Source organism: Peromyscus californicus, unplaced genomic scaffold (genome assembly GCF_007827085.1).
Source record: "Peromyscus californicus insignis strain IS unplaced genomic scaffold, ASM782708v3 Scaffold_14__1_contigs__length_90479793_seg_2, whole genome shotgun sequence".
NCBI lineage: Eukaryota > Metazoa > Chordata > Mammalia > Rodentia > Cricetidae > Peromyscus > Peromyscus californicus.
This window is the reverse complement of record NW_026294436.1, coordinates 49,408,191-49,421,222: the sequence shown is the minus strand read 5'-3', so window position 1 is coordinate 49,421,222 and position 13,032 is coordinate 49,408,191. Positions and strand designations below refer to the sequence as shown.

Here is a 13,032-nt window from a genome sequence, read left to right as displayed (position 1 = left end):
GTAATTTAGCTCAGACCCAAAGCTTGAGAAGCAGGATTACCAGCATCCTAGGACAGGGTGAAATAAATGTCAGAGCTCAGGGTGACTTTGTTCTTCCTCCAACATGAAGTTTAATTTGGATGTTTAATGCGTTAGATGAGGTCTACCCATATCAGGCCTGTGTATTAACCCCACAGTAGTAGGAAGAATGTATGTATCTGTAGGGAGGAGCCTCACTGTGAGTGTAGTCCTAGGGATAATTGAATCTTAAGTGTAAATTAATATGAACTTTTTTGAATTACAGCAACTGAGACTGTCAGGCAGCAAAAACTTTGTTTCCTTGGTCTCGGTGATTCCTTTAGATTATTAACATGCTTGGATATTTTTTGGTATTGGCACGGGAGCCTATATGTATAAAACTTCACACGTACTGGAGTAGTGATGACCAAAGAGAGACAATGGGAAGTATTGACTAGAATGTGGAGAAACTGGAACCCTTCTTCTCATTGTAAAATGGAACAGCCTCTTTGGGAGAGAGTGGGACGAGAGTTCTTCTAAAAATAGAAAAGAGTTCCTATGTGACCTGCCTCCAGATAAATGCGAAAGGGGGTGGAGAGAAGGTTGCACCTCAACTGTTGCACTCAGGTGTTCACAATAGCGTTATTCACAGTAATCAAAATGTGAAAAGAAACTCAGAGACAATCACTTGAGTGACAGAATGACACAAATCTGGTCAATCCATACAAAGGATATAATTTCTCTGTAAACAGAATGAAGTGTTGATGCAAGCTACACCATGGAGGACCCTAGGAAACAGTACGCTAAGTAAAAAGAGCTAGACGGATGATCACAAGGTACTCCATGTATATAAAATGTGCTGAATAGGCAAATCCATAGACAGAATGTAGATTAATATTGCCATGGGAGGGAGAGACAAGATTGTGAGGAAGCTGCTAATTGACTGGGTTTCATTCTACAGCAATAGAACTGTTGCAGAGTTAGGTACATGGTTGCCTGGTATTCCACTTTAAAAGAGGGAATTTTGTGCCAACAAGATGGCTCAATGGGTAAAAACACTTGCCCAGCCAGCCCATGGTGGAAAGAGAGAACTGAGTCCTCAAAGATGTCCTCTGGTCTCCACACATTCACAGTGACAATCAGACACACACACACACACACACACACACACACACACACACACGATCATTCAATCAATTAAATTAATTAAAATGTAAATTTTACCATAAAGGGGAGGGGATGGGGGTGAGAACATGAGGAAATAGATGGTCGAGTTGGGTGAGGGATGGAGTGGGAGAGCAACTAAAGAGATATCTCAATGGAGGGAGCCATTACAGGGCTAGGGAGAAACCTGACGCTAGGGAAATTCCCAGGAATCCACAGGGATGACCCCAGCTAAGACTCACAGCAGTAATGGAGAGTGTGCCTGAATTGGCCTTCCCCTGTAATCAGATTGGTGAATATCCTAACTATCATCATAGAACCTTCATCCAGTAACTGATGGAAGCAGAAGAAAAGATCCACATTCAAGCACCAGGTTGAGCTACTGGAGTCCAGCTGACATGAGGGAAGAAGGATTATATGGGGTGGGGGGTCAAGATCGTGAAGGGGAAACTCACAGAGACAGATGATCTGAACCTGTGGGAGCACATGGACACTAGACTAACAGCTGGGGAGCCTGCATGGGACCAAACTAGGACCTCTGCATGTGGGTTTGTTGCCTGGTCTGTTTGTGGGACCCCTAGCAGTGGGACCAGGATCTATCCCTCATGCATGAGCTGGCTTTTTGAAGCCCATTCCATATGGGGGATTCCTTGCTCAGCCTTGATGTGGGAGGGGATGGGTGTTGGTCCTGCCTCAAGCTCCAGGCATTGTTGACTCCCCATGAATGGCCTTACCCTTTCTCAGGAGTGGATGGGAGTGGGTTAGGGGAGGTGGAGGGGGAGCGAGAGAAGGGGAGGAAGGGGGACTGTAGTTGGTATGTAAAATAAATTTTAAACATGTAAATTTTATCCTATACAGATTTTATCTAGATGAACTAAAAATGCTAAGAAGGTTTATATACACAAAGATAAGTAAAAAGGCATTTATTGTCAAACATTATACTGACATGTGAATACAACAAATTTGACATATTTAAATAAATACATACTTTTGACCCATAAAATATTTTCAATCATAATTTAAAATACTCTATAAAATTCAGATACAGAGCACATTCTTATTTCACACAGTTATTTCTGATACAAAATATATAATACAAAATATACATTGTGTGCTTTCACAACAGTTACTCCTTCTCTGGGTCTTGCGGTCTCTCTTCTTCCCCTCTCCCCACCCCTTGGTACTAAAGCTTGTCACACTCCTTGTTCACCATTGGCTTCTCCATTGCCACTATCCAGTAAGCACTTTTCAAAAACTCTCTTTCTCTAAGAGGTTAATTTGGAAGTTGGGACACTTTTGATGGGAACAGCCTTGGCACTCACTTAGTGATCAAGGATTTGTCCTTGCCAACTACAGGTGAAATTCCTTAGGAATTTTAATCTCTGTAAAGCAACACAATCGTTGTGTACACAAGCTTTCCCCTCTAGAACATATGAACACTGAGAATGAAACAGCTACAGAATAACTGTTAGACACTTTTACTCTTTCAAAATCTACTGCCTGGATCTATTGCGTGGTGAACTCTCATCATGGATTTAGAATCGTATATGATATACAAGAATCGGGTAGCTACTTGTCACACATAAGACCCACCTTTATAGGACTGCAGAGCACATTCATATTTAGACAAGCTGTTAAACAAATACTTTTAAATGCACCTCCACTTTTAGCATTTATGCTTTTATTAAATCAGAACATTTGGCCTCAAGGAAGCTCTTTCTTTCAGAAAGAAAAAAACCCACATTTTTGGGGAAAAAGCCCCCAAACATGCAGACTCCCTCTTCAACTTCTGTTCTTCTGATAGTACCATGTCTTAAAACCAGCCACAGTTAAATACTCAGGAGTTCACACTGATCAGTAATTCCTCGTTTTGAAGATAAGTTTACTGCAGACAGAACATTAGGATTTGCTAATAAAAAATGATTTAAGGTAACTTTTGCCTTGTCATAGGTCACAGGATTCCTGATTTTTTTTTAAAGTCCTTTTGACCCTTGCACTGAAATAAGAGTAATGGACAACATGGTGGATTCCATGCAAGGACACAGAACACAATGTCTGAGAATACTTCAGAAGCCACTGAATCCCATGGGGATAAAGCCAGTAAGCCTGCCTAGCAGTGCTAACACATAGCACTCAGCAGGATTTGCACCTTGTATGCCAACAACATTCCCATGCCATAGTCTGAGGATATGACGATTTCGATTTTTTTTCAAGAGAGAGATAGAAAACTGTTTGCTTAAAACTGCTGATAAATATTATTTATCCCTGTAACAACAATAACAGCATTAACCATTGAAAAATTGGAGAACAAGAGAGAAAACGAAGCTACAAAATGCTGTTTCTCTTCCCAAATTCCAGTGACTAAGGTAGAATTCTGCCATTCCAGGGCTTGGTCCATTCACTCTCTTTTGAAGAGAATACCCTCAAACTTCTGTGGCCAGCATGTTCTTGGTACTGTGTCTGGGAAAGAGGAAATTGAGTCTCTCTGGTAGAGGGCTGGCCTTGTCACTGAATTTTGATCCACGAAGTCAAAATCCCAGTTATTAAGCAGGCAAGAGAGACCAGAATCCCAGAGTCAGCTCATTTTCTGCTGACTTCAGCATATTATTCTATCTCCCAGGACGCATCTGTGTTCCTGCAAATACAAGCAAGTGTGAAAACCTTCCAAATATCCTGTGTGCTGGATAGCAACAACAAACTGCATCTTTTAAGCAGGCTGTTTCTTGGGAGTGATCCATTGTAATTTATAACTATGTTAAGAATTTATAAATCGGTTAAAGCTATGGAGTATATAACTTAAAGAATGAATCCTTGTGAACCTTGGGCTTTAATTAACAGAAATTCAACTGTATTAGTCATCGTTAAGAACTATGCTAAAGAAAGATGTTAATAATAAAGAAAATAAGGAAGGAGGCTGGAGAGGCAAATTGAAACATCTACTTTCTGTTCATTTTTTCTCTAAGTCCCAGACTACACCAAAAATTCTGTTCATTAAGAAAAATGCATTTGGAAGGTCTTAACCTTCCAGATATGTTCCCAGAAGCAATGCAGATATTGAGGACCACAGATTCCAGAATCACAAAAGTGCTGGGCTTTGAATTCCAGCTACCCTGCACAGTAGTTTTGGAAACTCAGGCAAGATCCCATAAATTTTGTGCCTCATTTTCGTCATCTCAGAGGACTAGGGGGATAGTCCCAGTCACTCAGGATCCCTAGCTTAGCTCCATGCTTAGGTATCTAATTGCTGAATGGGGCTAGCATTCACCACCACTACCATGATCATCCACAAGTAAAATGATCCAAGAAAGACAGAACTCTGAGCCTTCCCCTCCTTCCACAAAGCAACGAGACAACTCTCTATGAATGGTCATGAAGATGGGGATTTCCTCTAGCCAATGGCAAGTTTGAGGGTGTCAGGGAGAAACGTCATTGAAAAAGGGGATTTCCCCTCCTTAACATGACCTGCCCAAGTCACACCTGATTGTTTTGAACTTAGATGACTTGAGAAGGGACTTGATAGTTGCCACACGACTGAAGGCTTTGGCAGCTGCTGTGGAAATGTGAGAAAAATATGTCAAGCACTGCTTTCCCACATGCACAGAAAAAAAAAATGAGTGGAGTATTAAGCGGCATGCTTTGTACAAGAATCCAACTTACCTAGCAGGAACAAATTTCCTTGCTGAAAGAGAAAGAAAATTATTAATTTGGACTAATGACTTTTAAGCAAATTAGATTGATTTACTTGATTCATCTGGGTTTGTACTCTCAGCACTACAGGGCTCTGTAATAAATAAACATTTGGTGGCAATTAAGGTAAAATGGAGAGGATCAAACATCCAAAGAACACAGCAGCTTCCTGACACCAGGAAATAGTTGCATGCTCATCTTGTCTGATTTTCTTCTAAGTTCTCATGGGAAGTACAAAATCCACACTTTTACATGAAGTTTCCTAATGTTTAAATTTCAAATTTTAATTAAAAACATTTAAATAGTCTGTAGACCAAAGGGACCATGGGTGCATTTCCTATTCCTGAAGATATGCACATTCATAAAGTATTCCAAGCAATTTTCTCTGTGACTTGAAATCATTTCACCTATTCTCCCAAGAGAATCACGGTACAACTCCATAATTTTCATTGAGCAACTCCAAGAGCACTGTGCAATTTGAAGTGAGTAGCGCCCCCTAGAGTTAAGCAGTGTTAGCACAGCCCACGTCGGTTTCCTAAAACTTTCAACATTGAGTTGAGTAAGAAATCCTTATCATGAAACTTTTGCTTGATTACACTGGCATTTGCTGGGGCTACTTAATAAGTAGGTTCTACTTTCTAGATTCTAGTGAAAAATTTCAAGAGACCATAGCTCATCAGTGAGAAATACACACACACACACACACACACACACACACACACACACACACACACACACACTTTTCAAAATCATTTCTCCAGAGGATGCCTGAATTTACCTTTCTTCCGGAAGTATCTCAGCAACAAGTAGAGAAATGAGGATGATGCCACGAGTGAGGTTCCTGCCGTAGAAAGTGCCACTACCAAGGGACGGGTGGAGTCGGTGGGGGCTGAGGAAACAAGTCGGAGGAAACAGCATAAGCAACAGTTGGCTTTGGAGACTTTCTGCCCTGTTTTGGCCTTTTCTCTGCACATTCATTACTGTCAGCAGAAGAAGCATGTAGTCAAATGCATGAAGCAGAGACTTGGCATTGAAGATTTAAACAGTTTCTCCCAAACCACCGTCGAGCCTGTGTCCCATGTTCCCAAGCAGAACACAGCCTTGTCAAGCTCTTTGACATCATCAGACCACACCTTGGTTAACACTAAACCAGCCTTGCCTTCTCTCTCAGGCTTATTTCCTCCTTTCATCTCTAGATCTCCCCTTTCCAATGTTCAGAATCCCACTATGAGGGAAGAGGAAGAGGTCTAAAGGGAGGACCATGACAATAAATCACGATAACAGAGGGGATCAATGGAGAGTCCTGGAGAGGGAATTGGGGAGGCAGATAAGAACAAAACATTCTACCTGTTCCACTGACATGCATCATGTTTTGTTTTCTTTCTATCCATCCCTTATAACCCACCATTCTGATTTTGACATAATGGACAGTTAGCTTCCTTAGCAATATAACACTCCTTTTGCAACCTACTCCCCTAGGCAACCACCATCAATCAATCCATCACCTTCACAGGTAGGCAGCATCCCAGACCAGTGTCCTGTGGCACCACATGTCAGAATTGCAGATCCATTGAGTGTCCATCCATCAGGACATGTAAATTCACATACAGTGCCGAAAACAGGTGCCCCACTGCAGCTCATGTTCATCTTTCCTGGAACTTCAAGACTTGAACATTGTACCACTGCAATGACACATCCATGGTAGAAATTAGGAAAACCTAACCACAAAACTGCTAAGTTGATGTTTGTCCTGAGAGTCTGAACTCAAAATGGTACCTTGGCAGGAGGGCACCTCCTGGGTCCACTGTCCCTGGGATGTGCACTCAAGTTGAGCTGATCCATGTAATTTAAAGCCCTTGTGGCACTGAAAGGCACATGAGGACTTGTAGGTGAATTCTCCAGTAGTAGCATGAGCACACTCCATGAAACCATTCTGGGGCTGAGGGATAGCATCACACTTCACAGCTGGAAGAGAGGAGCCATTCAGACGTGTAAGCATTGGGCTATAGCAGGTGTCTTGTGGCAACCAAGCTACAAAGATGTTCAGTAGCTTCTATCTCACTGTGAAATTCAAAGCATGTCACAGGGGGGCAGCAAGATGGCTCAGGAGGTAAAGGAATTTGCTGCCAGTCCTAACAACCTCAATCTCATTTCTGGGACCCATATGAGAAGGAGAAAATGGACTCCTGCAAGTTGTCCTCTGATCTCCACACATGGGCTTTCGAGTATACACACACACACACACACACACACACACACACACACACACACACACACACAAATAGAAATAATTTCTAAAGAGAATGTACCTGAACATGTAGGCTTTTTGCTGTCCCACTCCCCTCTTGGGCCACACTGAAGCCTTTTTGATCCCTTCAATTCAAATCCTTGTACACAGGAGAACTCATAACTGGATCCACTTTGGAAAGGTCCGGAAGTACTGGGAAGATATTTCATGTGGCCCCATTGTGGCCTGGATAAGGCTTCACACTGGAAAGCTGAGAAATCGGAGAAAGGGTGAGAAAACATCACGGCGATGCTGGAGAACACTTGCCATTTGATGCAAGTTCAGTTGACACAAAGCTGTGCTCAAAGAACTCAAGAGAATTCTTCAATATGAATTCCTGGGAAGGCTGCTGTGTTCCCTATGTGATCCAATATCTCCATGATAATGAGACATAATATGGGGCAGCTTTAGCAAGAATATGGTGCCTCCACACTGGTCTGATGTGCAGAGGGAGGGGAAAGGGAAAAATTTTACATCGCCAAAGAACAAGGAAGAAAGCTTCCATGTGGTGTCAGAAAGACACCCATTCAAGTCAGTAAGCCTGGCTTGCCCATTTCAAGCGTTAGTTGAGGAAGAGAATGCGATGAATCTCAACATGGAAGAACTCTACCTTTGCACGATGGCTTCTCATTGTCCCAGATGCCAGATGAGGTACACTGTAGATTCTGAACTCCAACTCGCTGATACCCTTCATTACAGTCAAATGTACAGGTTGTGTTCCATGGGAAGCTCCCAGTATTTGAGGTACATTCCCTAACTCCATTGGCAGGGTGTGTCAAAGCTTCACATTCAACCACTGAGGAGATGAAGGAGAAGAGAGAGTTTTACACAAAGAAAATGCCATAGATGTTTTCACTTTCTATTGAATTAGGGTTTATAAAAGAAGGTGAGACCCATCTTCAAAGGGTGTAACCCAAATTCCTGTCCCAATTCTTGATAACATGTAGACCCATAACAAATGTGTTAGTCTTTATTCGTACTTTCAGTTTCTCTTTACTGATTTTTGCTTTGACTATGCTGGATGATCTCTGATCTATTTTATTATATACATAAACAACAACAACAACAACAAAAATAACAGCCTCTAGATCAAGATTCATGACTTGGTGTAAAGGCAATATTAACATACAAAGGACCTGAGCCATGAATCTCCTTGATGACACCAGAGAACTGTGCAAAAAGATATTGAAGCTCCCTGATCATCACAGTGCTAAAGTTGGTCCCAATTCATGGGACAACTGAACAGGAAAGCCCATGAGAAAGTCATGAGGCTGTCTAGATGTGTTTCCACTGTCTCCATGACATCTTCCTTTACATGTCATCAGACCCTCAGAAATACCCATTAAAAAAAATGAAAAACAAATCCTATGTTTAACCAAACAGGTATCAGATCACCCATACAGCTCACAGAGAGAATAAGTTTTACTAAATGAAACAACAGAAGAACTTAATTGGAAAAAGTTATAAGTTGGGTAAAAACTAAGGCAATGGGGAGGAGTGAGAAGGTTTAGAGCATTTTGAGAGTTACCATGGCAGGCTGGAGTAGGCACACTCCATTCTCCCGAGGACATACACTGTATGGTGGTCTCTGTGCTGCTGGGCAGGTAGCCCCTGTTACAGCTGAAAGAGCAGGAGGAATTATAGCTGAAGAGGCCAAAAGGATGGGTGCAATTCAGGCTTCCATGGTCAGGGTGTTTCTGTTCTTTGCAGGTCACAACTGAAAAAAAGAACCAAGTCACACTTCTGCTCATCTCTCACCTTGCATAGGAGAGAGGAGCACTGGACACCATAATTATTGCCCATTGAGCATTTCCTATGGTCCAGGCTCTATGGAACCATTAGGTTATAAAGGTGTTTTTATTATTATCTTCAAACAGCTAGTTGTCACATGAAGTTGTTTAGTTTAATACAACTGAAATATTCAGTCATCCTGTAAGACTACTTTGTCAAGGTGTCATAAGTAACAAGCAGTAAGGCTGGAGTTGGACCCAGGAGGGTCTGACTTGATAATCCCAGCTACTACAGTGCTCTTACTCTATGTATTCAAGTAGAGGAAATATGTGGCCCCAGCTGACAAGCCATCTGGACCATGAGAGGATGCTACCGTCTTTGGAGAAGGAACAGGTGAGGACAAGACTTACCTTGCTCACAGTTGGGTCCAAGGAAGCCAGCGTGACACTTGCAAGTGTAACTATTGATGGTCTCCACACATTCACCATGCCCACTGCAGGATGCAGGGGTACAGGAAGCTACAGAAAGCACAATCCAGATGAGGACAATCAATTACTATGGTGTTGACCATGAATTTTTTAAATTTGTTTTTAGTCTATAATCTGTGCAATCCAGATAACATTAATGGCATTAATGCCCAAGATTTTTACTGACACATCCAACTCAAGTTCTAGGCTGTTGTATAACTTAGTGATAATAAATGGACATTAGCAGAGTAGCTGTTCTTGGCACCAAGCAAAAAAAAAAACACTAATTCATAACATCTCTGAAGATAGTTTCATGCCACAAACAACTAAAACATGTACTGTATCTGAGTATTTTTACTCTGTATATTGATAAACTATATAGAACTATCTATGCATATATGTATACCCATACATTCTTGCCTTTACTCATACCAATCAGTAAAAAATAAAAGATGTCATTACTGTTGGAATGCTTTACAATCATCTCTTTAAAAACAGAAAATGTTGTGAGTTCGAGGCCAGCCTGGTCTCCAAAGCGAGTTCCAGGAAAAGGCGCAAAGCTACACAGAGAAACCCTGTCTCGAAAAACCAAAAAAAAAAAAAAAAAAAAAAAAAACCAGAAAATGTGCAAAGCAGAGACCGATCATATTGAGTACTCTAAATATGCCAGGCTGCCTCCACGCAAAACCAACCTTCTGCCACCCAGAAACTTCATACCTGTGTAGCACAGAGCCAGTTTCTTTTTGTCACATCTCTCGTCATTCCACATGCCTGGGTCGTTGCGTCTTTTGATGTAGATTTCTACACAGTCCTCATTGTTTTGTTTGTTGTTTGGTTCACCGGGTGCCCAGTTTTTAGCCTCCTCGGTCAGAGGCTTGTGGGTCCCCACCCAGATCCATATGTTATTGACTTTTCTGATTCCAATCCAGTAATAACTTGGTGAATATCTCAGATTGGAGTTTAGATAATTGATCTCTGCTTTGTTCTGAATCGCCACCAGATGTGTGTACTTCTGTTGACAGTACGCACTGGCTTCATCGTACGTCATGAGTTCCATGGAGGTGTTGTAATACCAAGCTACGCTCTTTCCAATGAGAAGCACTGGGTTGGGTCAAGAAAGGAATAGCAAAGTTTAGTCTTGCTTTATGTTGTCTTATTTTTGGCTTACAGGGGGCTTTGTGATGGCCCAAACTATTGCTTTTAAAAGTAAAAAGAGAAACATCTGGAGGGACTAGCATTTCTGTGTAGCACTGTGTGACTGGCCATCCACTGGTGCTTTATTACAATCACAACGTAATACTCTAACTTCATGGTACACTGGAAGTCAGAGAAAACAAAGCTTCATTGGATGCTGTGTGATACCTGTCTGAGCCCCATTTCCGGAACCAAATGAATGAATCTTTACAATGCCTGAATAGGTCACTTAGGATCCATCCTTCCCATGTAAGGAAACTAACTATTCCTACCAGAGGGCAGAACCCTACAGGGAGAGGTCAGCAATCCTGCTAACCACTCTACAAAGCACAGAGCAGCCCCACACAACAAAATACCCTATTCTTAAGACTCAATAGGGTGAAGATGAGAGACCCTGGTTTGCAATGACTCCAGCTTACCAAAAGTAAGAGTGGAGAGAAACCATGAGGCATTCATGACTCCAGCAGCTCCTCTCATCCAGAAATTGGACTGGAGATACTCTTCTGAGGAGAGAAAGTACAGAATTAGTTACAAAATGATTCTAAAGCTCCTCTAATCCAGAAATTGGACTGGAGATACTTTTCTGAGGAGAGAAAGTACAGAATTAGTTACAAAAAAATTCTAAATGTGGATTACTCACTCCCTTCTATCATCGCATTTAAGGCAACACCATGAGGTGTTAGGAAAGGATTCCTGTACCTCACCACTTATTTCAAAGACATTTACTGTGGTGAAGAGATACAAACTTTAAGATTTTCATCATTTTAAACAAAGAGAAAAGGCAGGTTTTAATTACAAATGCTATAACAGCTTACACAGATCTTTTTATCAGAAGACTTTTTGAATGTGTGCACACACATATAAACCTATGTTTTGGGCACAAGGCTCCTCTGGCTTGGAATATGCACTTACTGTTCTGTGGAATGGTTGCCGGGGTGTTGGATTTCTCAGGTGTATTGCTTCTGCTTCCGTCTCTCTGCTCTTCTAGCAGGTTTGATGTGTAGTCAATCAAGGACCACTGAGTATTGCTTCTGCTGGAGTCTCTTTATAGCGGAGCTGGCTTCCTGTGAGTCATAGGACATTATTATCAAAATCTGGTAAAGAGGAAATCCTCAACCGCATCCAAAAAGCTTTCTGGGAATACCCACCACATCAAAAAACTTTCACAGTGATGCCAGAAACTCTGTTCCTCTAAGCTAATCCCTTTTCTAGGCTCTTATAATTTGTATGCAATTTTATTAAATATGATGCAAATGTGATTTTAATTCCTTTGTCAAAAAGTCTGATTGCTTTTATCACTTACATGTAGAAATTAGTTTCATAAACATAAGCAAGCTATAAATATATTATTACTCATGGTCTATCACTCTCAATTGTCTCATGCATGACTGTCATCAACACCCGCTTTCTCTTTATTCACCTGCTACCTTAGCCCATTCCAATAGGCACTGTGGTACAGCAGAGAGACTCATGAAGTATATGTTTATTCTCACATATATCCTCACTAGTTATGATGAAGTTACAAAAAAAAAAAGCTTCACCCGTCTATTCTAAATAATAGCTTGTTTCTACAAAATAGGATTAAATGGGAGATAAAAACGTACCCCTTCTAGCTTCCTGCCATCTTGCATTTTCTAAATAATATCACTATCTCAATCCTTCATCTTAGTTTATTTAGCTAAATATGGTTGTTATTGTTCAGCACATGTAAAAATACAACCCCACATACTGCTTATTTAGATTTTAGGCAAGATAAAGCTGTAACATTGTGTTCATACGTAATCTGTCTATCTGTTTATCTACATGTGAATTACAAATGCATGTCTATTTTTTTTAGGGGGGGGTTTCGAGACAGGGTTTCTCTGTGTAGTTTTGGTACCTGTCCTGGATCTCGCACTGTAGACCAGGCTGGCCTCGAACTCACTGAGATCCGCCTGGCTCTGCCTCCCGAGTGCTGGGATTAAAGGTGTGTGCCACCGCCACCTGGGGTCTAATAGTTTTTAAAAAGCATAGTCAAGTAAGTGTGACACATGCCCATCACCCTGGCATTTGGGAAACTGACACAGGTAAGTGACCACCCTGTGTCCCAGCCTTGACTACAAGTGTGAGACACCATCCCGAAATGGAAAAAGAAAATCCATGTGCATTGACTCGAATCTTACAACAAAATTTACCTGGCATGTTGATTAAGTACCTAACTATTATTTTTGCAAATTAGTCATAAACAGCTCTCAATCATACATTTGCATGTATGGATTTTTCATAACTCAGTTTTTAGTTTCGACATTGGTGATACAGTCTCTGTAGGAATACAATACTTTCTTGATGACCTAGACACCCGATTATAATCTCTAACATTTTGGGTGCTTCTTCTGTGCCAGGCTTTATTCTGAGCATGTTGCCATGTCTGTTTGTATTGTTTTTTTTTATTTCTATCACTTGTGAAATGTGTACCCTACCCCTGTTTTACAAGTGAGGAAATTAAGGAGCCAGGTTCTAGTTATC

The 13,032-nt window shown here is 41.2% G+C and overlaps 1 protein-coding gene across 1 annotated transcript; it reads right to left on the bottom strand.

Moving 5' to 3' along the window:
• Positions 1 to 4,653: 4,653 nt before the first annotated feature.
• Positions 4,654 to 10,983, bottom strand: Sele (selectin E). Its single transcript, XM_052736506.1, has 11 exons — positions 10,947 to 10,983; positions 10,051 to 10,434; positions 9,277 to 9,384; positions 8,664 to 8,852; positions 7,746 to 7,931; positions 7,158 to 7,346; positions 6,625 to 6,813; positions 6,354 to 6,530; positions 5,627 to 5,737; positions 4,819 to 4,840; positions 4,654 to 4,711 (listed from the first exon to the last, which is right to left on the bottom strand). The coding sequence occupies exons 1-11, from the start codon at positions 10,981 to 10,983 to the stop codon at positions 4,654 to 4,656; spliced, it is 1,650 nt and encodes a 549-aa protein (XP_052592466.1).
• Between the last annotated feature and the right edge of the window lie 2,049 nt (positions 10,984 to 13,032).

Coding starts and splice junctions, on each gene's coding strand:
- Sele (XM_052736506.1), bottom strand. CDS start 10,983: ATGAATGCCTCATGGTTTCTCTCCACTCTTACTTTTG. Junction 7,347..7,745: donor TGAGAAGCCATCGTGCAAAG/GTAGAGTTCTTC, acceptor CCGATTTCTCAG/CTTTCCAGTGTGAAGCCTTA. Junction 6,814..7,157: donor CAAAAAGCCTACATGTTCAG/GTACATTCTCTT, acceptor CCTCTCTTCCAG/CTGTGAAGTGTGATGCTATC.